The 23878-nt window shown below is 48.7% G+C and overlaps 2 protein-coding genes and 1 long non-coding RNA gene across 5 annotated transcripts; 1 reads left to right on the top strand and 2 right to left on the bottom strand.

The window, feature by feature from the left end:
- Positions 1-33: 33 nt before the first annotated feature.
- On the bottom strand, positions 34-7807 carry CD72 (CD72 molecule). Of its 2 annotated transcripts, XM_015535014.2 has the most exons (9): positions 7726-7807; positions 7524-7631; positions 6834-6929; positions 6128-6217; positions 5460-5795; positions 2397-2539; positions 1654-1772; positions 573-719; positions 34-289 (listed from the first exon to the last, which is right to left on the bottom strand). In XM_015535014.2, exons 1-8 carry the CDS (start codon positions 7805-7807, stop codon positions 578-580), a joined length of 1116 nt encoding a protein of 371 aa, XP_015390500.2. In that variant the 3' UTR covers positions 34-289; positions 573-577. The 2 variants fall into 2 exon arrangements, with proteins under 2 accessions (XP_015390500.2, XP_015390501.2); XM_015535015.2 differs by lacking the exon at positions 6128-6217.
- Positions 5110-11141, top strand: LOC122232921. Of its 2 annotated transcripts, XR_006210292.1 has the most exons (5): positions 5110-5244; positions 5701-5953; positions 7545-7606; positions 9257-9312; positions 10721-11141. It is a non-coding gene; the product is annotated as an uncharacterized LOC122232921 (long non-coding RNA). The 2 variants fall into 2 exon arrangements; XR_006210291.1 differs by lacking the exons at positions 5110-5244; positions 5701-5953 and having other exon boundaries at positions 6851-7606.
- A 7077-nt stretch (positions 11142-18218) lies between these two features.
- Positions 18219-21401, bottom strand: SIT1 (signaling threshold regulating transmembrane adaptor 1). The gene is made up of 5 exons (XM_007076507.3): positions 20123-21401; positions 19873-20008; positions 19729-19787; positions 19550-19611; positions 18219-19459 (listed from the first exon to the last, which is right to left on the bottom strand). The coding sequence occupies exons 1-5, from the start codon at positions 20166-20168 to the stop codon at positions 19226-19228; spliced, it is 537 nt and encodes a 178-aa protein (XP_007076569.1). The 5' UTR covers positions 20169-21401; the 3' UTR covers positions 18219-19225.
- Positions 21402-23878: the final 2477 nt, after the last annotated feature.

A 23878-nucleotide genomic window follows, 5' to 3' on the forward strand; every position in this document is an offset into this window, starting at 1 on the left:
CACTCAGCCCATGCGCCCTCCTCCACCCCGCCCCCAATTCCACTATGGGAAGTTCTTGGGGAGGCCAAAATCTCTTCTAGAGACTTCTTCACCCACTTCCCCAGGAACAGTCCAGTTTCTGGGACAGGATTTCAAGCAGGCGGCAGTCTGGCTAGAAGTGTTGGGCATGGATCAGCCCTTGCCTGGGCACTGCCCACAGAAGAGTGAAAGAACATTGGAGGGAGATGATCTTAGGGCCTGCAGGCTGCAGTTACAGGTGAGGGGCACAGGCTCTTGTTGGCACATGTACCTGTAAGAGTAAAGCATCAGTGAGCTCCACATTCACTGTTATTAAGAATGCTCATCCAGCTCATCCCATCTTCTCAGACAGCCAAGAAGCCTCCCTCCAGTTCCAGGCCTTCCCTGCCCAACCCCCCCTTACATAAGCAGACCAAGGCCCTGAAGTCTGTAGAGGTGACTGTCACTCTCAGGAATAAGTTTTTCCCCTGACTTCTGAGCCCCTGCTCTGAGATCCTCTCCCTCCTCCCTCCCCAACTCTCCTCTCGTGCCTCAGTCCCATCCCTCATGCTTACCCAACTCAGGGCAAAGAGTAGTCCTTATCTGGATTCCCGAAAGCTGCCATCTCACAGATGCAGGGAAGATGAGAAGTGCAGTCCTCCTGCTGCCCCTTTGGCCAACTGGTTTGTACCTTGTAACATCTTGAGCTTCGACCATAAGACCTAAAGATTGGTGAAGTAGAACTGGGATAAAATTCTGCCCCTCCCACCCCACCCCCCCATTTCACCCCACCCCCACCCCCACTCCCTTCTCTCCCCTTGCCCTGCATTAAATACAATGAAGTCCTAGCTTGCCCTGCCTGCCTAAGGCCACGTCTGGGCATGGTTCACGGGACAGATGTCTTTTCCAACCCGAAGAGGCTTTAGGACCAGGGGAGGGAAAAATCACCCAAGATGTTAAAGATGGAAACCCCAGTTAGGGAACATGGATGATGACTACCCTATTTCAGGGTCCCTGGAGTTGATCTTCAAAGTTATCCCACTGCTCCCTTACTTCCTGGGGCAACTCTAGTGCCAAGTGGTCCTGACGGAGAAAGTGCCACCTCAGTTTCGGTAGCCTTGTCAAGGGACAGAAAGTTAGATGCCAGGGTTCATCAGCTGTGAAGCCCTAGCTAAAGCCTCACCTTCTTCCTCTGAGAGAAAGACGACATAGGTCCCAACCCAGTAACTTAAGGGCGCCTGGGTGACTCAGTCGGTTAAGATCCAACTTCAGCCCAGGTTATGGTCTCATGGTTTGTGGGTTCAAAGCCCCACATCTAGCTCTGTGCTGACAGTGCAGAACCTACTTGGGGTTCTCTCTCTCTCTCTCTCTCTCTCTTTTTCACAAATAAGTAAACTTTAAAAAAAAAAAAAAAGGTCCCCACCTAGTAACTTAAAAAAAAAAAAAAAAAGTGCCAGGGACTGCTAGGTACTGGGGAGGGGACAGAGAATAAGACTGTCCTAAGAAGTTATTAAGTAAAGAAAATGCACAAATAGGCAATTACAATATTGACTTATGAAAGAGTTTTGGGAGCAGGAACTGGAGAGGAATCTCAATACTATGTCTTTATGAAGGAATTAAGGAGTTGGACATGCCCAGGAATCCTAACAGACTTACCCAGAGGATTTTTTACTATCAGCCTGCTGCCGCATCTTAATATAGCTGGAGATAGCCCAAAATGAACCAGGAGGATTAACTTCTGTCAACATCTTCCTCGCACTGTTGAGATAATTACTCTGAGGGGAGATTCAGAGAGATGAGAGGTATGTGGAAAATGATGAGAAATATTCCAATATGTTGGGGGGGGGGGCAAGGGGGGGTAGGGGAGGGAATGGGCCAGTGGAAGAAAATGAACACTACAGGGAGCCCTATGAGCTTTGACCAAGAGGACTGTGTCTGACTGGTACATGACATCAGCTCATCAGTGACCTATCCCTGCAGCCTTCAAGCCACCATGCAGATGGAGGCTCACCCTTCAGTTCACCTCCCAGCTGGGTAAGAATTTCTGCCAGCCTTTGAAGGGGAGTCATTCCATGAGCTGCTCTGTTCACAAGGAGCCAGTCCTTTCAATCCAGCCCACCAGTTTGGGACCTCTCTGCCTGATATTCCATGAGAGTCAAAGAAGCTACTAAGCAGCGCTGAGAGCTGAGCAGAAAGCTGAGATGAGAAACAGGTTAAAGTAAAGATGGTTCATAAGCTTCAACTCTCATGCCACCTCCAGTCAGTTGGTAGGGGCCACCTCAAGCACTGTGCTGAGAAGCTGCACGGAAAAAGGACGCGTGCCACATGTGCACTGCCATTCCTAACTGACGGCACAGATCCCTCTACCCACTACAGTCTGTAAATGAGGGTATGCTTACTGGGTAATAAATCTCATTGAAGGTGGCCAGGTCAGAGGACAGAGATTTACAGTGGTTTTGGCTCTCATCCCAAGTTCTTGCAGTAAGTGAGATGTAAAAGCAACTCTTCTCATTCAGTATCCATCCTGAGGGACAGCAGGTATCTAAAAACCAGAAAGAATGTGACAGCACAGCCCAAACCCAAGAGGGAGATCTCCCCATTTGGGATGAAAGTGAGGACTCTGCGATCTGGTTGCTCACAGTGTCCCCCTCAGTCTAATCTCGGCACCTTTACTGACTTCTAACACTTGATCTTTACGATCTTTCTTTCTTCGGCCTCCCCTAGTAATTCCATTCCTACACACATTTAGGAAAAGCCTTTGGTATTCAACAACATCACTCCTTAACAGGCTGGGAGCTTTATTTTCATAGGGCTCATGGTACTACTACCGATTTCTGAATGATTGCAGCCTCCCCCCTACACCTTGGCTAACCTCACCTGGGCCCCCCATAAGTGTTCAGTAGGCTGTAATTCATCTCAATAGGTCCTTAAGCATTCCTCACTGCATATTCAAAACTTTCCCATACCCCTCAAGCTGCTAGCCACCTCCCCTTTCCTCCCCACTCTTCCACAAGTAATAACCTTCGTTCCTGTTCTGCTGAAATTGTCAGACACTTGATGTGAACTCTCTCCATTTCCTTCCCTTCCACCCCAAAATTTGTCCCTTCCCTGTTCCTCTGTTCCTGACCATAAGAAATAAACATCCCTCTTTCTTCAACAGCCCCCAGTCTGCGCTCATGATCCCAACCCACCTCTCTCATTGCTTTGTTCCATGAGTCCTACCTCCATCACTCAAAGATCATTCCTTCCCCACTCTCTCCCTCTCTTCTGTCTACATTTTCTCATGTCCCCACCTAGCTACTCTCTTGCGTTTCTGTCCCATGGCAACTAAAAGGAATAAAAAGTCAGTGTGGCCACCATGGAAGAGGCTGAGAGGATAAGGGTCATGCTGAAAAGTAGGCAGAGACTTTGGTAGCCAGGTGAAGGACTTTTTATATTACAAGGAAGAATAAGTCAACACGGGGTTTTACATAGAGGAGTTTTGTTCACTGGCTGTATCCCAAGTGCTTGGTCACAGCACTGGACCAAATAGTATTTATTGCATAACTTTTGATGTAATTAATTAACTGGATGACATGATCAGATTTTTGTTTTTAAAGGATCACCCCGGCTGCAACATGAAACGTGGATGGGGGAGGGAGGTGTGGAGGGATGTTTAGGAAAAACAGTGCAGCAAGCTGCCACAGTTATCGTTGCAGAAGATGGGGGTGGGCAAAAATGTGAACAAAAGTATAGATGCAGGGGTGGAAAATGGAGGGAGTTCCTCTGCCGGAGTCGGGCACTTGACTCTCGGGCACTTTCTGCTGAAAGTGACAGAGAAGGTGGTGGGGTAAGGAGCTATCGTGGAGGGCAAGCCACCACTGCACAGCTGCCAGGCAGCATTGAGGGACCGGCTGGGATGGAGACTAGAGTTCTGGTGGCAACAAGCAGAATGACCACCCAATATGGCACACGTGGGTGCAGGCATGCGCCAGGTGGGCACTTGAGTTCATCAGGTGATCAACTCTGGTGCACCAGAAGGTGCAAAGGAACAAAAGAGCGAGTGGTTCAAGTGATGGATAGAGAAGTGCCAGCTGATGCAAAGGAAACAGGACAGATAGTGGGTTAGAGGCCTCAATGAGGTTAAAGACGTGTAGGGAAAGCTTGGAGGAGGTGGGTGTGGTCAGAGTGGAGGTCTGAAGGAGCGCCTGGGCCTGGCGGGCTCAGTTGGAAGAGCATGCAACTTTTGCTCTCAGGGTCGTGAGTGCGAGCCACGCATAGGGGGTAGCGATTACATCAGTAATACATGCATATATACATACATAAAGAGACACCTGGGTGGCTCAGTCAGTTAAGAGTCTATTGACTTCAGCTCAGCTCATGATCTCACGATTTGTGAGATTGAGTCCCACATTGGGCTCTGTGCTGACAGTGCAGAGCCTGCTTGAGATTCTCTGTCTCCCTCTCTCTCTCTGCCCCTCCCCTGCTCGAACTCTCTCTCTCTCTCTCTCAAAATAAATAAACTTTAAAACAAACAAACAACAAATAAAAAACAGATCTTGGAGTTGAGATCGGAAACTAGCCTTTTAGTGGAAGAGCAGTTTAGGATGCTGGGACCTAGGGTGTAGCTGAGGGAACGGGTGACAGCACTGCACGGAACTGAGAGTCATAGAGAATAAGAAGGCTAAAGAAATGAGGACTGGGTGTGTCTGCACATAATCTTACTATCTAAAGCCTTGGGGGAGTTATCCAGATGCCCCCTAAACTAGACAGAGCGTAACCTGGACCATAGGCCACCAGTCCGTGAACATTCCAGTTGCCTTGGCCCTGGTACCTCTAATCTCAGCCTGCTTTTTGCACCGCCTCTCTCCTTTTATGTGACCCCCTCCTTCACCCCCACACACTGCCTGGGCTCCTGCCTTCAAAATAGATGAACGCTCCACCCCAGTTCCCTACCCCACATTACCCACCCCCACCTCATTGTGAGTGCCACCCACACTTGAGAGCTTCAGCTACTTTGCCCCACCGCCCCTCATCAATCACTAATTCTTAACCTTTGAGGAATCTCAGATGTAGTGAGAAATAAAGCTATAGACCCTCTCTTTAGAAAAATGTGCAAACAACCAGTTTCACATCCAAATTCAGGGGGTTCCCAGATCTTTGACTCTGATATCAAACCACATGAGACCTGAGTTTGGTGCTTTGGACAGTGAGATCTGCATTGCTGGCTGCCACCCTCCTCTCCTGGAGGATCTGCCTTAGAGCTGGGTGAGTCGCCCTAAATCCAGTATGCAACTTGATCCTCCTCTCTGTTAGCCAAGGCTGCACAGCTTGTGTCAGCCACCACTCTGATTTACGACCCCTTTCCTCAACAACTTAATACGGCCCCTGATAGATAGATCCTGCCCCTGCCACGAGTGTGTCCTCATTTCAATCCGTCCCTCACGCACACCCTCCCATCTTTCCTCTCCCAGAGCAGATACCTGATAAGGGGCATGTGAACAAGGGCTTCATTGTATCCTGCATCCGGCTTAGCCTCTGCTCCAAGGTCCTCCTCTGCACCTCCTCACTTTGCAAGGCCTCCTTGGTCTTCTCCCTGTCAGACTGGCAGGCCTGTAACTGCTCTTGGGTAGCCTGGTGAACCCTCTGTTCCTCCTGTAGTGCTTCCTGACTCAGGGCTAGTTCCCTCTTGGACCCCTGCAGATCCTCTTCCCTCTTCCCCAGCTGGGTTATCTTTAGGTGGAGCTGCTGCCTCAGGCTGCTGTTAGTGGCTTCCAGAACACTGTTCATCTGCTGGAGCTGCTGAGATCCCTGCAGATCTGTTCAGCCATAATGAGATTTGGAGGACATCTTCCTCAGCCATGCTCTGGTGCCCTGAGACTTCAGCATCAGTCTTTTGTCTGCTCTTGCAAATTTTTGCATAACAGGCTGAAATATAGGATCTGACTGCCTAAAGCTTAAGGAGGTACTGGATCAGGTAAGGACAATTTAGGAAGACACGGCACTCTAAAACAGACCTGGCTGGAAACCAGACCAAAAGCTAATTAGGTGGTGGTGACTGGGGGCCCTGCCCAGAGAAGGGCAGCCGCTGGAGACAGTAGGGGAGAAAATTGCTTGGGGTAAGTGGGAAAGGGGGGACGGCCATACTCACAGCGCACTCCCAGGCAGATGGCGGCCACCCCTAACAGCAGGCAGGCGAGGAGCAGGCCAAGAAAGAGGTACAGCGTGCAGGCTGCGCGGCCTTAGGGAGACAGTGGGATGAAGGGCAGAGACCCCCACGAAAGTCTATAGCCTGAGGGGCTGGCTGGGTGGGTGGTATTCATGGGAAAGGGCATCCCTCAGAGGACGTGGTGCAGGCATGGTGGGTTTTGTCGGGTAGTGGGTTTCCGCAGGTAGCGAGGGAAGATGTTCCAGAATAAGGGCTGGGATTGCTGCTGGTAAGGATTGAGGGGCGCTACCTGGTAACATGGGACTAAATCTCGGAGACAGAGGACGGGGATATAGGAGTGGGGACCATCGTAACGGGGGGAGACGGGAGGATCTAGGTCAACCTGTGGGAAAGATATATGTGGATATTGGGGGTGAAAAGGACGGGGAAGGGGGTCTCGGGGCTGCCCGCGCAGTCCGGAGGGCTGTTCCGGCAAACTCTCGGTACCAGACCCGCACACCGCCGGGCAGGGCACCAGCCCAGCTGGGACCCCGCCAGCACTTCACTTCGCTATCACCTCCCGGAGCTGCAGCGCCGGGTGGGTGAAGTGAGGGCGGCCGCCCTGCGGGAGGCCCCGCCGCGTGCCCGAGCGCGAGCCCTGCGGCGCGGGGAGGGCGGGGCGCGCAGGTGGGGAGGGCTCCGTACTCACCAGTGAGAATCCTCCCGGCAGCTGGTGACGCCACGGAGCTCCAGGACGCAGTTGGCTGCTCCGCCTGGAGCCTTGCGGACCGGTGGCTACTCCAGTCTGAAGATGGGAAGCCCCGGGAAATTCCTTTCTTTCCACCCTCTCCTTCTCCACCGCGCCGAGAAGCCTTCAGCGACACGCTAGAGTACTCTGGGACACGCTTAGCATTCTCTGGAGTTCTGCCTCTCCCCCAGGATTCTTGTGTCTCTCCCGGGTCTTACTATATCCTCTCCCCGGGGATTCCCTCCTCTCCCTCCTGGGTCTCCCCTTATGTTTTCCGCAGCCTTCTCCACCCCCACCCCCCATCGGCCTGCCCCAAATCCTCTTCCTGGAAGCGCGTCCATCCCCCTCCCCTGCCCTTTCTTCTCTGTCCCATGACTCCCCACTTCCTATTCGAACTCCTCTCCCCACAGGGCTGCCCTGACCCCTCCCCGGATCCCTTGTCTCCACCTTGCCCCCGGGGAGCTTTATTTTTCCCTGGCTCGCATTTATCCAGTGTTCAGTCTTCTCTTTCCTAAGCACCCCCTCCTTTTCCAAGGGTGTTGTCCCCCCCTCTCCAAGAATACTGTGGACTTGCAGCTCGAGACACAGCTCTCCTCACCCCCCCCACCCCCCACCCCCCCGCCAAACAGACAGGCTCTGAGCCTTCCGTACCTGCTTTGTCCCCTACTCCAGAAGAGGCCAAGCTCAAGGGCCCACCTGAGACTGAGACTGAGGGCACCTGTACATTCTCGTAGGTGAGTTCCTCATCCTCATCAGCCTCTGGGGCAGGAGAGGAGAGAAAAGGTGGAGGTGGGATAGAGTCATGAGGGAGCATAAGGTTGCAAAATGAAGGAGATGCTTCTTCCACCCTTACCCTGTCCTGACCGGCTGGAGACGCTCTTCTTCAGGGGAGCCTTCACAAACCGCAGGTCTGCATAGGTGATGGCCTCAGCCATGGCCCTGAGCACCTCTGCTCGCACCCTTCTCCCCCTTCTTCCACTGGCCCCAAGCTTCCCTTGACACTCTCCCCTCTGTCCCTTCACACTCTTAGGCTCTGTGTTCCTTCGGTGACTGCACAGCTTAGTGCTTTACCCTGTGACTTCCAGTTACAAAAGAGGAAGATGTGAGCAAGTCTCAGACAGATGGGTTCAGTGAAGCAGATGGCATCCCTAAGCCTCTGCCAGAGGGGACAGCCTGGGAAACTGAGGTCCAGAACATGTGGGTAGAGGCTGGAGGTGTCAGGGCTCACTACTCAGGCCTGTCCCTGTGTCCTGCCTGTGCTCCCCCTTCATGCATCCCAGACCCATTTTGGCAGTACTGGGCTCTAAATGCCTATCCTCCTGATCATCTACCCTGATTTGCCCCATGCTCTTCTCTTGGCTGCTCTGTGCACAGGCTTATCTATGTGTTGTCAGAGCTCTTTTGTGCCCAACTAAACACAGAGGATGTCCCCAGTCATTGCTCCAGAATGGAACTCCATCCTCTCCATCACACTGGGGTATCCTACTTTGGAGCCCGTGCTCCTCCTCATCCTGCGGTTCCTAGCAGATGTAGGTTCCCAGAAAGAGGCCCTTGATTTGGTGGGGCTCATTTCCTTATCAGTTTGGGGGCTTTCAGGGTGGATTCAGCTCCCCTCCAGCTGTAGTCCTACAGGGCTTCTGAGGATCTCACACATAGGAAGGTTCTCACTCCAAAGCCCTTCCTGAGAATGTGGCAGCCCTTTGGAGGATGCAGAGGATCTGGGGCCACACTGCTTCTCTTCTATAAACTCCCCCAGACCCCCTCTTCACAAACTCTCCCTGGCCTTCTGGACCCTTGTTCCCTTCTGACTACATGTTTGGCCAATCAGCCCCTTCCCCATCCATCTTGCCCCCTGCTGGACTTGGGACATCTGAGCTGGATCCAGCAAGCTGAGTCCAGGAGGCAGAAGCTTGGGGATAGGCCTGGGCTGGGGGTGAGGATGAGGGACAACCCACAGCTTGTGCACTTTGGGAAAAGCCTGCAGCACGGACCACATATACTCCCTTGTGGGGGGTCAGGGAGCAGGTGAACAAAGGAGTAGTGTGGCGGTGAAGAAGGGCGGCAGCTTCTCTCAGAAGGGAGGCAGGGAAACAAAGCAGGGCTGGGTCCTGAGCGCACGGACTCTGAACCTGAGGTTTTGATATTTTCTTGTTTTGGTTTTAGTTTTTTTCTCTTACTTTCCTTTTAAAGGTCTTCCTTTAAAGAAGAGTCTCAACATTGTCCCTTTACACCCAGCCCCAAGGAAAAAGGGGGCATTCGTGGAAGAAGAGCAGGGGCTGGGAGGCCCTCATGGGTGCCAAGGGCCTAGCTGAGAGGGAGACCAGTGGGGGAGGAGGGGCTGTTGAACAGTAGTTCAAAGGTGCTCCCTAATGTTCTTTTACCAGGATGTGACCCCAAAGGGCTTACTTCCACAGGTGGGAAGAAGCTGGAACAAGACAAGGTATGTAGGTGGGAAAAAACCCACTTGCAGTGGGTGACATCTGCCCCCGCAGAACCTCTTCACACACTGCCACCTCTGTGGGGAGGAAAAAGGAAGGGGAAGGAGGTCCTCACCACATGCTAACAGCCGTAGTGTATGACTAGTGGTGTGTGGAGGGGTGCTGTGATGGGCCCTGTGGGTCTGTTGAGAGCTCTGCCCAATAGCACCCCACAGCCCACGCACAAAAAAGGGCCCACTGAGGTAGAAAAACACATTTGTCACCTGAGGAGAGGCAGGCATATTGCCTGTGTGTGAGTGTGCACGTGTGTACATGCATCCCCGGGTCTTTGCAGGATGTGGGGGTATCTGTGTGAGGTGAGCATCTATGTCAAGGACTGCTGGGAGGACGAAGCTCTGAGGATTCTGTGGGCTGAAGGGTGCCTGTGAAAGCTGTTATTTTTTTCCATGGCAGGGAATGAGAGGCCATTTTCAGAAAAGTCTTAAAAGGTCATGGGGACAGATTATAGGAGTATTTCTTTTTTAAGACTCACTGTTTCCTAAGGTGTCCCTGCAGCTGTTAACCGTCCTTGCTTAACTAAAGTTTCCAACAACCTTGTCCCCTCCCCCAGTCACCCTATCAGGACCTCCTCCAGATAACAGAGGACAGTGTGTGTTGGTGGCTCCCTGGGGGCCTCTGGGGCCTAAGAGAGTGAGTGGGAGCACATAGAACAGCTGGTGGCATGGGTGGGTGGGGGCTGTCAGGGTACTTGTATCTGTGGTGTATGGGGGCGGGGGCAGTGTGTACATAGATCCGTTTTGCAGGAACATCTGCAGGAATTCAATAAACTATAGATAATATCCCTGTTTTCAGAACCAATACACAAGCAAGCAAGGCCTGGAGGCCAGGTGAAATACCAAACCAAGTGTCCAGTATGTGCTCAAAAAAAGAACCAATGGATATGCTGCCTAAATGGGACCTTGGAGAGGCTTCAAGAGAGAGGGTCCCCAAATGCACCTGGAGTGAGCTAAACTGCACATCCACAATGGCATAGACAACTTAAGCAGTCTTGGCCTGTGTCTCTGTCCTCCTTAGCTCTTGTGGGGATGGTTACACATCTCCTTATGACGTTCTGCTTTCCCTTCCAATGCCGCCTTTTGTGAATAGGGTGTGAGAGAGGGATCCTTCTTCCCCACATGTGTCTTTGCAATATTGACATTCACATTACCTTTCAAGATTGGATATCAGAAAGGACGCCTGAAACTCGTACTGTGCCTCCACTTGCCCAAATGTCAGGAGAGCCTGGGGCCTTTTAAGAGCTGAGAAGCCAGTGCTGTGCATTTCAGCTTTTCCATAACCATTATATCATATGAGCACAGACACCAAAGCCCATTTCTTGCTCTCTCCTGGCCTCTCCATTGTTTGTTACAGGGACTCGGTTGTAAAGGTAGATAACAGGAGGCAGCCCAGCGATGAGGACAGCAAATGAGGAATTTGCTGTGTGGAAAGGGGCTCATCTGTATAAATTTTGGTGAAGTCCACCCCACATCAAGAAGTCAAGGAAGGCTTATGAGACCCTGAAAACCAGGTTGTATACAACTTCATTACTTTAGTCCACTGGCTCTGGGAGGCTCTAATTTATAGACAGAGCATGGTAGGCAGAATAATGGCCTCTCCAAAATGTTCACACTTTAATCCCCAGAATCTGTGAGTATGTTACTTTACTTGACAAAAATGTAAATGTGGTTAAGGACTTACTGCATTTAGTAAAAACATCCAAGTATGTTAAATAATAAGAATAATAACAGGCATCTCTGTCTAAATGTTTTTTTTTAATGTTTATTTATTTTTGAGAGAGAGAGACAGAGTGTGAGTAGGGGAGGGGCAGAGAGAGAGGGAGACACAGAATCTGAAGCAGGCTCCAGGCTCTGAGCTGTCAGCACAGAGCCCGACGCAGGGCTCAAACTCACAAACTGTGAGATCATGACCTGAGCCAAAGTCAGACACTCAACCAACTGAGCCACCCAGGTGCCCCACTAAATGTTTATTTTAATGGAAGTGGTTTTAGTATTTCACCCTTGAGAACAATGTTTGCTGTTAAGTTTTAGTAAAAAGCCTTCATTATATTTCAGCAGTTTTCCTCTTTTTCATTTTTACATAGAATTTTTATAAGGAACTATATTAAATTAAGCTGGCTCTAACTATTAAATATGGGAGCTTTTCTTCTTTTCCTATAGTTTTGACTAAATTAAATGGCATGGAAGCTATCATTATTTAAGAATAGATAAAACTTAGTTCTGGTGTCATTTGAATGAATCTTTTCTAAAAGTAGGTCTATAATCACCTTTTTATTCTAGTCTTTTCTAAGATAAGTTGAGCTATTCAAGCTTTCTTCTTTCTCTTGGGCCAATTTTAGTAATTTACATTTTTCCTAAAATGTATCTATTACCTCTAAATTTTCAAGTTAGTTGAGGAATTTTATTTATTATTATTATTATTTTTAATGTTTATTTATTTTTGAGAGAGACAGAGCATGAGCGGGGGAGGGGGGAGAGAGAAGGAGACCTAGAATGTGAAGCAGGCTCCAGGCTCTGAGCTGTCAGCACAGAGCCCTACACAGGGCTTGTACTCACAAGCTGCAAGATCATGACCTGAGCTGAAGTCAGCCGCCCAACTGATTGGGCCACCCGGGTGCCCTGATGAGGAATTTTAAGTTGCACCTTTTTATAATTCTTTAATTCTTTCTTCTAACTAATATTGTCTATTTTTACTCCTTTTTTCTTTGTGTGTGTGTGTGTGTGTGTGTGCATGCTTGTAAGAGGTTTATTAGCCCTTTTATTTATTTATTTTTTAATGCTTAATTATTTTTGACAGAGAGACAGAGCATGAATGGGGGAGGAGCAGAGAGAGAGGGAGACACAGAATCTGAAGCCAACTCCAGGCTCCGAGCTCTCAGCACAGAGCCTGACGCGGGGCTCGAACTCACATACCTCGAGATCATGACCTGAGCTGAAGTCGGAAGCTCAACCGACTGAGCCACCCAGGCGCCCCTTTATTAGCCCTTTTAAAGAACTTTTTAAAGTGTATGCTCTTTAGTATTTTTGTTGGTTCTCCGTTTCATTCATGTCAGCTTTTGATATTTCCTGCTTATTTTTGGTTTCTTGTTCTTTTTGTAATCTATTGAAATAAGTACTCCCCTTTCTCTCTCTCTCTCTCTCTCTCTCTCTCTCTCTCTCTCTCTCTCTCTTTTAAGCTTGCTATCTTTATAGCATTTGGGGCATATATGATACAGGGCAATTGAGATGGCATCCAGTATTACACTATTTTTTCATTAAGCATTTAAATTTTGTAAATACTATAATTTTGTTCTTTTTTAAAACCAGCTTTACTGTATTGTAATTGGCACGCAATAAATTTTATCAGTATTAAGTGTACAATCCTATGAGTTTTGACAAATGTATTCAGTCATGTAACCACCACCACAATCAAGATCCAGAAGATTCCCATCATCCTAAAAGTTCCCTCCTACCTCTTTGCAAGCAGTCCTCACACCACTTCCAGCTGGTAACTTAAATTCCCCTTGTTGGATACCAGTATTACCACTGCTTTCTGTTTATCTGCCTGGTGTCTCTTTCCCATATTTTTAATTTGAATCTTTATCACTTTGCCTTTTTTTTCTTTAATGTTTATTTGTTTTTGAGAGAGAGAGAAAGAGCGCATGTGAGGGGCAGAAAGAGAGGGGGACAGAGGATCTGAAGGAGGCTCCTCGCTGACAACAGAAAGCCTAATGTGGGGCTTGAACTCACGAACTGTGGGATCATGACCTGAGCCCAAGTAGGGTGCTTAACCCACTGAGCCACCCAGGTGCCCCTTGATCACTTTGCTTAGAAGAAGTATGTTTCTTCTAAGTAGCATTGACCAGATTTTGACTTATAAGAAAGTCTTAGAGTCTTTTAATGGAAGAATTCAGTCCACTCATATTACTATACTGAGTGATATATTTGATTTATTTCCATCTTACTTGTTTTTGAATTTGTAAACATTGTTGTGAACCCTTCTTTACCTTTGTTGGATTGAATGAATGGCTATTCATCCCATTTTCTCCTTGTTAATTTGGAGTTTGTCGTTCTATTAATAGTTACCATCTTTTGCCTTGTTCTCTGAAATAGATGCACATGATTGTTCTAGTATGTGAAAACAGAACAACTATTTCCATCATACTTTACTTATCTTCTACTTCCTCCCCACCTCAATAAGAAATGGTCTTTAGACTACTTTCACTACCTTTCCTCCTCCTTCCCCCCCACCACCCCAGATCCTTGGAACACTTACCTTTGACTTACCCTCACCACCTGATTCCAGAGTTTTCTTGAGATGATTCAGTCCCTATTAGAAGTTCCTTTACAATGTATGTGTTCCTTCTGTTTCAAGAGTTTTAGCATTTATATGATGTACTATACATATATAGAAATATAGATATAAATATATAGATCATGGTTCGTTGCACTCCACCGTTTTCTTTCCTCTTCCCTTGACCTTCCCCTATCTTGAAGTCTGTTCTAATTCATTTGTTGTTTCATTAGAGTCTTTTCTTAAAAGTGTTTCTCAGATGAGATACTGACTAATTTTTGCAAATCTTCAAATATCTTTCTTTCCTCCTTTAGCTAGGCCCTGGTTGAAGGCCTTTTCTTCCATTAACTCACATTCAGTTTTGCTGTCTTTTAACTTCCAGGGTTGCATAAGAAGAAAGAACTTTCTTTCTGCTTGGAAATGTGTAAGATTTCCCTTATCCTTAGAGTTCAGGAATTTTAACCTGTATAGGGCTGTCTTTCTTCAGCTCAGGGAAATTTCACCTATTATTTAATCATAACCTCTTCTCTACTGTTCCTTTTCTCCTGGAACTCACAGAATTTGCAGGCTAAATCTCCTGGGTCTGGTTCAGTCTCTCATCTTTCACCACATAATTTGCATTTCCATATTTTTGTTACATGTTTTGAGATATTTCATCTGTTTAATTTTCTGGACCTCTTTTGGGGTTTAGGAGTAACCATCCTCTCCTTTGATTTATGTATGGAAATTTCTAGTTCTGATATCACATTTTCTAGTTCAGGGAAATCTTTTGTGTTTGACCTTCACACATATCTCCTCCAGGCTCTCATTCAGTCAGAGATTCATTTGTTCCCTCCAGCAGGTCTCTCTGCCTTCTGGTTTGTCTGCATTCTCCTGGCCTCAAAGGCCGAGAATTTCAACCCACCATTAGTTTTTCAGAGAGCTGGAAAGATTCAGCAAAGCCACTGATTGTTCCTGGGAAGTCGGCTGTTTCTGGGACTTGCTGCCTTCCTGAAGGTCCTTGTTCTTGGCTCTGAGGCTGTCCTCCAGAAACTGGTCTGCAGGAAATTCTCTCTGCCAGGAACTCAGAAGAGCCCATTTAAAGTTCGTCCTCTATAGCTGGGAGTCATCAGGGATTGTGGAATGGAGAGGGTTTCCATATACCCAGACTCTCATACACCCAATGTGGGGATCAAACTCAGGAACCATGAGATCATGACCTGAGCCGAAGTCGGACACTTAACTGACTGAGCCACCCAGGCGCCCAGCACTTTTTTTTTCTTTAATGTTTCTTTATTTTTGAGACAGAGAGAGAGAGAAAGAGAGAGTGTATGCGCACTTGAGCAGGGGAGGGGCAGAAAGAGAGGGGGACAGAGGATCTGAAGTGGGCTCTGCACTGACAGCAGAGAGCCCGATGCAGGGTCTGAACTCACAAACTGCAAGATTACAACCTGAGCCAAAGTTGGACACTCAACTGACTGAACCACCCAGGTGCCCCTCAACCTCAGCACTTTTAACTTTTGGGGACAGAAATTCTGTATGATGAATGGCTGACCTGTGTGTTGTAGGATGTTCAGCAGCATCCCTGGCCTCTACCCACTATATATCAATAGCACTCGCTCCCCAGCTGTGACAACTAAACATGTCTCTGGACGTTGCCAAATGTCTCTTGAGGGGCAAAATCACTTCTGTCTGAGAACCACTGTTGTATACCTTTCGATTCTATTTGATTTTTATAACGCATGTGCTCACACTATTGCTCAGTACTCAGTGCAGTACTGAGCACTATTGCTCAGTGCTCAGTAATTAAACATTTAGCTGAGATCATGAGATAGGGGAGAAAATATGAAGCTGTTGTGAAGGAAGCAAAAACAAGAAGTAGAGAATTTACAGTAGAAGATGAGGAAGCAAGTTAGCAAACTGGGAAAAAATTAGGAATAAATAAAAGAAGCAGAAACTCTGTCAGAGAGAGTATCTGAGTTATGGGACAGGAGGAGCAGGAGTGGGAAGACCCATGTACTCCTTTCTCCAAGGTCCCCAATGATGCTGAGATCTGAGATCTGAAATCCAATAACAACAGTCTGCAGATGCCCAAACATAAGATAGCCACTATTCGGTGATTCCCACTCCATTCAGCTTGTTAATTGCCCAGGTGTCCTAAAAGTAAACACCCCTTCACTTTTAAGCTAGGCTAAAGGAGTGTATTCCTTACAAACAAAGCCCATAGACTTAGTGCCCAATGAAGAGATGGGTTCTCCACTGTGTGCTGTCAGTACTATATTCACTTCTTAGCATAATACTTTGAGAGAGACTCTGCTTGGGCACCTAGGTGGCTCAGTTGGTTAAGCATCTGACTCTTGATTTTGGCTAGGTCCTGATCCCAGGGTTGTGAGATCAAGCCCCACATCCGGCTCTGCTTGAGAATGGAGCCTGCTTAAGATTCTCTCTCTCCCTCTTCCTCTGTCCCTTCCCTGTTCATACTTTCACACTCTCTCTTAAAAAATAAAAAGTAAATTAAAAAAAGAGAGACTCTGCTCAAGCAAAACAGTGGGAATGATGAGTAGACTTCACATAAGGTCTGTAAAAGGAACTCTAGAGAGCTTTTCCTGGGAAGGTGGGGGAAAAAAAACTTAGGCCATCCATCAGAGCTGTCATGTACAGGAGGGAGAAGTGTGCTTGTATGATTGTAGCTCAGGAGGCAGAATTGATGACAAAAATAATAGGGGGGCAGATTTTGGCTCCAAATTAAAAAAAAAAAAAAAGTTCTCTCAAAAAGAAAGACTGGAGAGGAGTGCTTGTAAGGTAGCGAGGTCCCTATTTCTGGAAATGTTTAAGAAGTTGGTAGGGTGGTTCCTGCAGTGGGTATAAGCTTGGGCCAGATCTGTCAGCCTCCTCCCAGTTATAGAATTCTAGATATTTAAAAACCTGGAAAGAGGCACACACTAGGCAAAATATTTTAGGGTCAAATGGAACAATAGTACATTTAAGTAAGGCAGAGGAGGGTGGCTGGTGGAGGAGTTGAGCAATAAGGGAAGATCTCAGAGGTTCAGCATCTTCCGCTGGCCCTGGTGTGCTGGTCTTTCCCCCCACAGAATTAGTCAGAACTCGTGGTTGCAAGAGATAGAAAATCTAACTTAGAATGACTTAAGCAAAAAAAAAAGAGAATGCATTAGCTTACATAACCAAAAAGTTCAGAAGGCAGATCTAGCTCTGGTCATGTCTGATTCCAAGGTTCAAATGAAGTCATTAAGACTTGGTCTCTCTCCATGTCCCAGCTCTGTTTCCCTCCTTAGGGCCAAAACAAGCTTGGAAGTTTAGACTCTTCTTGACGGAGTACAGAGCAAGGCCAAAAATGGGAGGGGTCTTGGCTGGATGGCTTCCTACGCCCCGCCCACCTATAAGTAATTCCTTAAGAACTTCCAATCTTTGAGCATTTGGCCGTCCCAAAGACCCTTCCTCTTCAGATCTTAGGCTTATCCTCTATCCTCTTAGCTGGAATTTCAGGAAGAGGGAGAAAGCTGGGGCTCCAGAGTGGCTTCCCCTAATGATCCGCCCCTGGGAATTTGCCAGGAACAGGGCACTTCTTATGGCTGGAATCATAACCAGTCAGGGAAGGGAGGCCACTAAGGAATGCACTCCTGGAGCTACAGAAGGGGAGAGAACTACCAGGTATTTGGGAAAGGAGTTGACCAGCTAGAGAGATGAGGCATGGGAGTCCTCGGAAGGTGTCTGAGGTGGATCCGGCTTCCCCAAATTATGTTTCCCAGATACAGGGATCAATGAGTAAGTTGCCACAGTCCTGGCCTGAGGGCCTGAGGGCCTATGCTAGGGCACGAACCTCGGTGATAGACAAGACAGAAAAATTGAAAGGTTGTAGGGATCAGGGAACCGCAAGTTTGGCGCTCAGCGAAGTTCAGGGCTAAACTCGGCGCGGGGGGTGTGGGGGGGTTGGATAGGGAGGATGGGGGGGGTGGGGAACGGAACTGTCGGGACTACATTTCCCAGCATGCCGCGGAGGGGCAGCTGTACGCATGCGCAGAGGTCGTGGCAGGCCCGCATGGTGCCTGGCGGGGGCGCTCGGAGTTCGATCGTGAGCTGGCGGAGACCTCAGCAGACAAGGGAAGCCGGTGTGGGGGCGGAGTTTAAGGCCTGGGTTGGTGGTGGTACTGGCTCGGCTGCAATTTCCGGCTGGTCCCAGAGGTTGGGGGACCCCAAATCCCTTCTCTTACAGAGTCAGGCTCTCACGTACCCCAGACCGCGGACACATTGAGCAGTCTTCAGACTAGCAATTCTCAGAACCCCACATCCCGCTGCCAGTGGTTCCCTGCATCCAGTGCAGGCCCCGGAAGCCACCTTCCCTCCCACACAGCCTCAGCTGCCTGCTCTTTACCGCGACCGGGGCCTCATCCGGGGGAGGTCTATGTTGGGGTCCTCAGAGGTCCAGAAACCCCGGGACATTTGGGTTATTCTGTGTGTGTGTGCAGAGGGTCCCCCATCTCATTGGGATCACCAGGCTGGGCTCAGGCGCACCGTTCCCTCTTCTGCTTTTCTCCGAGACTGTGAGTGGGAAGGAGAGAATTTCAGAAGTAGAAGCCTCGGCTTCCACTGTCTTCTACCCGTGAAGTCTCCGAAAGGTCTGTCAAGCCACACTTGCCTCTACAGAGGCCGTAAGAAGATGGGTTGTGGTAGACCTGAGGTTGTGGCTGGTGGCAACGCAGTCATGGAGGCCATGGGGAGAGTAGGTTGGGGGCTGGTGAGCTCCAGGTGATGGGAGTGGGGTGACTGCACATCCTGGCAATGTTCTAGCAGCAGCTTGAGGAGCAGGGCTCTTGCCTCCACCCCAGCACCCACCCTTGGCACTGTTGATGCCACCGACCCCAGCTTGGTCCATCTTCCCCAGCTAGGTGCCCCCGGAAGTGCTCTGTGCAGACAGCAAAGCTCACACCCCTACAATGTGGGGCCTGCTGCAGGTCTCTAGCCCTCTAGATAAAAATCTAAACACTTTCTGAGACGTAGAAGTTTTATTTGAAAACTTGGGGACACAACAGAGGCAGCAGGATGTGGACTGGTATTCTCCTGCCAGTGTTCTTAGATAAGAAGCCAGGCTTGGGTTCCTCAGGTCACTAGATTCCAGGATCCCTCCAGACTATGGGCTCCTGAGGAGTATACCCATCCTTGTCTTCTCAGGCTGTTCCCCTTTCCACCACTGCCCACTTCCTGTGTCCGAGGGAACACTGAAGTGTTAGGGGTAGACTTTAAAGGAGCGGAAGTGGAGAATCTGGTTAAAATCCACAAGGAGGAGGAAGTGAGAACCTAGGAGCTTGGGGCCTTAGAGTAATAGATGGGGGGAGGTGGATGGAGAGGGGGCCACTGCCTTTGTTTCCTCCCTCCCCAAGAAACTGGGGACCTACTTACTGTTCCCCTGAGATGTCTCCCTCATAGCTCAGATAGGAAGTTTGGGGAACGTTACCTCCTGTGACTGGGCAATGGCTGCATGTCTTGGGTGGGGGTGGGGGGCAGCTGGGAAACAGTCATTCCAGGGACAGGGTAGCAGTAGGCTAATGGAGGCTGGGGCGATGCTTGCCCCACTCTGCCAGGCCCTCCATCTCAGCTGGGTGCAGGCTGGCTATTGGCATAAGCCTGGTCTGGGAAGGAAGTCCGCGCTCTGCGGGTCTGGGCACATACTGAGGCGTAGAGCTCAGGCTCAGGGCCTGAGGCCTGGGGCTTTGGCTCAGAATCCAGCACCACCTCTGAGTACTTGATGGGGGTTCCAGGGCTGGGGATACGGCCCTGAGAAGGCCGCAACTGCAGGCTGGTATAGCACATCACTTCCTCTGCAGCCTAGAGATTCAAAGCTGTTAGAAGTTCACTGGACCCTTGGAAAAGCCCCCACTTCCTTCCCTCCCCTCTTCCTCACCACAAATGACTCACCGTGCTGGGGCCTCTAGGCGTTGGATCCTGCTGATCTGGCCCTGGTTCCTGAGACAGCCGACCTGGGACAGGGAACAGTAGTGATCTGGTTACTTCTTGTTCCTCCTCCTGCAGTCCCTTATCCCACCCACCCAGGACGTGCGTGGCCTCTGTGCCCCTCCCCTCTGTCAGCTTCCTACCAGTCTGAAGATAATGCAGGTTCCCATACAGAGGGACCTCTTCCACAGACCCTCCAGGGCTGCAAGACAGAGATTAGAGGATGAGTGGGGACTTCTTGGTAAGGAGGAACTCTTGATCACCTATCTCTGTTGTCCCCTACTCACCGTCTCTGTCCTGGGTGGCTCTGGCTTCGGCCACTAGTCCATCGGAACAAGTGCGCAGCCAGTGAGATGAGAAGCAGCAGCATCGCCGCCACTAAGAGGGCCCATAGTCCCCAGGCCTGGGCAATGGAGGGGATTCCTGTGGATGCCAGAGGATGGATGGCATTACTGCCCAACGCAACCCTCCAGGTCCTAGCAAGTGGGACATGGGACCATGTGACCCCTCCCCCTGCCCCTGCCCCGCCCAGCTCACCGGGCACTAGCTGATCCGAAGTGTAATTGTCACATCTGCTCCTCATGACTGCTGATGTGGGAGCCAAGTCTGCAAGTCCTGTGCCGAAGGGTCAGCCTGGTTTACGACCTGATAGCCGCTGCAGGCCCCTTCACTCTCACCCCTCCCTGGGCCCGGCCCCCACAGCTCAGCATCTCCAGTACTGGTGGTGGCAGAGTCACTGGTTTCCGGGGAGGAAGGGGGAGGGGATGGATGAGTGCAAGAACAAAGACACCGCCCTGTGCCTGCACCTGCGCCACCCAGCAGCTTCCAGGCTTCCGCCCCCACCCTTTGTGGCCCTGTACCCCCTTTGGCCAGAGGAGATGCAGGCCTGAGATTATGTGCCGCTGTGCAGGTAAGCCCATAAAGACTCGCAGGGGACAAAGTAGCATGAGGCAGGAACAAGACAAGGAAGCCACACCTTATGACAGAGATTCCCTTCTGCCACAGGTGTCTGCCTTTTCTCTCCAACTCTGAGACCCATGCAAGAGAATGTATTCCTCACTGAGCATGCTGCAAAGAGGAATGGGACGGGGAGGCCTCCCGATACCTACAATCCCACCACACCCTAAGGCTGACTGTAGGGGATAAGATCACCATTGTCATTATTACTGGTATAATAGTTTAGGGGATAGAGGAAATTTAAATTCTCTGCTCCAGACCCACTTCATCCAAACTGTCCCTAAGAACTGTCAATCTCAAAAGTTACTTGAATTAAAGAAACCTCTGCCCCGGTACTATCCTGGGAAACTGAGCCATGTCTTTGCACTTGTTCACTTCAGGGAGTAGTGTACCTGCCCTACCCAGATATAGACCAACCACATGGGATGCTATTGACATGGGAAGAAGGATTTCAAGTTCCTTAGACCAGATGTCAGTGATATGTCTGGCCAAATTCCCTAAAGGCAATGATCAGTTGAGGACCATTTATTATATTATACCTGGCCTGAACCACCCGTTTACATTGACTGTGCCAGTTGGCTTAGGTTCAAGGTTTGGACTACACTGCTCTGCAACCAGGCTGCCTCCTGATCATCAGCTAAACTATGACAACTCCCCTGAGTGTGGGTCTCTCCTCTCTACCCTGCCCCTTACCTTTCTGGAAGAACAAGAAGATACACTCTTATTCCATTCATTTCATTAGCATACATATACTTCATTCATTTAAGTCACACGTGCTGATTGCTTGCTTATGTGCCAAGCTTTGGAGATAAAATTGTGAGTGGGAAATGGTTTTCTTCCTCAAAGTGCTCTTGATCTAATTAGGAACACGACCCTGTGTATCCCAGACAATTAAAAGGCAGCGTGGAACACAGGGAAACTACCCAAGTCTGCCTGGAGAAGTCCTGGGTGGAAGAGCTGGGGGTTGGGATGATATGAGGTGCCTGACAGGGAGACAGAAATGAGTTGGAATCTCTGACTTGCCTCTTACCTGTATTGTACCTGATTAACTTACTCAACCTTCCTGAACCTTTGTTTCATAATTCTTTAAAAGAGCTTAATTATATTTACCTGTTGGGTCATATTTCTTTCTCTTTTTTTAAATTTTTTTTATGTTTATTTTTGAAGGAAAGAGAGAGAGCGTGAGTGAAGGAGGGGAAGAGATGGAGACACAGAATCTGAAGCGGGCTCCAGTCTCCAGGCTGTCAGCACAGAGCCCCTCGTGGGGCTCGAACTCACAAGCTGTGAGATCATGACCCGGGATCATATTTCTTTCAACAAGGATTCATTGAGTGCCGGCTAGCACCAGGTGCTATACTTAGCTATAGGGATAAAATGATAAAGAAAAGAAATATGGCCCCTGCTCTCCTGCAATTAACAGTCTAGCAGTATTTTCTTTTTATAAGCAATTTTCATAGAATAACTGACTTTTAATTAACTGATTTTAATAAACCAAAATGGATTTTTCCCAATTTTATTAAGATATAATTGACATGTGATAATGGTTTTGATCAGGGAAACAAAGGCAAGAAAAATGTAGTTCAAATTTCCTTACAGCTTGCAAGCCCACTGATAGATACCTGAAACATGCAGAGCGTGACCTTCCTCAAAGAACTCGTAGCTGCCTTAGTGCCTTAAAGTTTGTATTTTATTAAACGCTAAAAGTGACCTTACTTAACAGCAACTAGCCCCTCAAGGTCCTGAAAGCCTTGCTTCAAAATTCCTTAGAAACTTACTTTACCTCTATGCCCCTTCCCTCCACAAACTTAAAAGTATATAATCAAGTCACTCCTTAACAATCCCAGTACAGTTCTTTCTGCACCATCCCCATGCTATAATAAAATCACCTTTTTGCACCAAAAATGTCTCAAGAATTTTTTTCTTAGCTGTTCTCTCATGAACCCCACTTCAAATTTCATCAGTTTGAAGAAAGTACAATAGTTGCACTAATGAATAAATTAGAAGTTAAGGGTTCTGGGGGCGCCTGGGTGGCTCAGTCGGTTGGGCGTCCGACTTCAGCTCAGGTCACGATCTTGCGGTCCGTGAGCTCGAGCCCCGCGTGGGGCTCTGGGCTGATGGCTCAGAGCTTGGAGCCTGCTTCCGATTCTGTGTCTCCCTCTCTCTCTGCCCCTCCCCCGTTCATGCTCTGTCTCTCTCTGTCTCAAAAATAAATAAATGTTAAAAAAAAATTTTTAAAAAGAAGTTAAGGGTTCTGAATGAAGGAAACACAATTTGAGATATGAAGGTTGTACATATAGTCATTGACTGTACAGAAAGTAAGTTTCAGTGGAAGGTGCCCAGGAGTTATAATTTCAAGTGCCTGGCTCAAAGCAGCTGCTCAAGTTAAAATCACTAGTAAGTAGGCACGATTCTAAGCATTTTACTTGAATTATCCCCCTTAATCATCATAACAGCAGTGAGGTAAATCTGTGTTATCACTACGTTATCACACTGAGGAATGGAAACTCCTCAGAGTAGAAACTAAGGCACAGAGAGAATTAAGTAACTTGACCAAAGTCATTTAGCTTTCATAGGGGAGGCAGGATGCTAGTCCAGGCTATCAGTCCACATTCTACTATGTGCCATGGTACACAATAAATAGTGGCTATTACAGGCATTTTTGCCCATTGGAGAAGGTAGAGAAGAAAAGGCCGTGGCAAGAAAAGGGAATTGCAATATATATATATATATATATATATATATATATATATATATATATATATATATATAATAGCGATACAAAAAAAAAAGTGTCCGCCCCTCCCCCCCATTATGGCTCAGGGCATAATCTCACGGTTTATGGGTTCGAGCCTCAGGCTCTCCGCTGACCAAAGGGAGTCTGCTTGGGATTTTCTCTCTCTTCTCTCTTGCCATTCCCTTGCTCGTGCGCTGTCTCTCTCTCAGCGTTAAAAATTTTTTGTTTAATGTGTTAAGCCACACGAGGAAGAGGTGTTTCAATGGCTGCAGGAGCCCTGCCGAGGGGCTTAGACGATGCCAGGGTGATCCCCACGCGTCCCAGCTAAAGTCTAAATGTCTGTGGCATATACCAAAACTACAGCCGCACTGAGAATGAGCCCCGTGTGGTTGGTGCGCACAAACGCACTGCCTGCGTAACTAGGAGAGCTGACTGAGGACACACCCCTGCAACACGCCGCTCAGCTCCCCCACGCCGTACACGGGGAGGGGGTCGCTTCTTAGCGGACTTTACAGTGAAACACAGGGAAGGTCTACGTGCGCATGCACGTGGCACTCTCTGCCCGCGGTCCGGGGACTTTCCCCTAGGCGTTAATAAGGAAC

The sequence above is a fragment of the Panthera tigris genome, chromosome D4, assembly GCF_018350195.1.
Source record: "Panthera tigris isolate Pti1 chromosome D4, P.tigris_Pti1_mat1.1, whole genome shotgun sequence".
Lineage (NCBI taxonomy): Eukaryota > Metazoa > Chordata > Mammalia > Carnivora > Felidae > Panthera > Panthera tigris.

Coding starts and splice junctions, on each gene's coding strand:
- CD72 (XM_015535014.2), bottom strand. CDS start 7,807: ATGGCTGAGGCCATCACCTATGCAGACCTGCGGTTTGTGAAGGCTCCC. Junction 6,930..7,523: donor TGGAGTAGGGGACAAAGCAG/GTACGGAAGGCT, acceptor TCCCATCTTCAG/ACTGGAGTAGCCACCGGTCC. Junction 1,773..2,396: donor TCAATGAGATTTATTACCCA/GTAAGCATACCC, acceptor ATCTCCCCTCAG/AGTAATTATCTCAACAGTGC.
- SIT1 (XM_007076507.3), bottom strand. CDS start 20,168: ATGAGGAGCAGATGTGACAATTACACTTCGGATCAGCTAGTGCCCG. Junction 19,788..19,872: donor AGCCACCCAGGACAGAGACG/GTGAGTAGGGGA, acceptor TCTGTCTTGCAG/CCCTGGAGGGTCTGTGGAAG. Junction 19,460..19,549: donor CGCCTAGAGGCCCCAGCACG/GTGAGTCATTTG, acceptor TTGAATCTCTAG/GCTGCAGAGGAAGTGATGTG.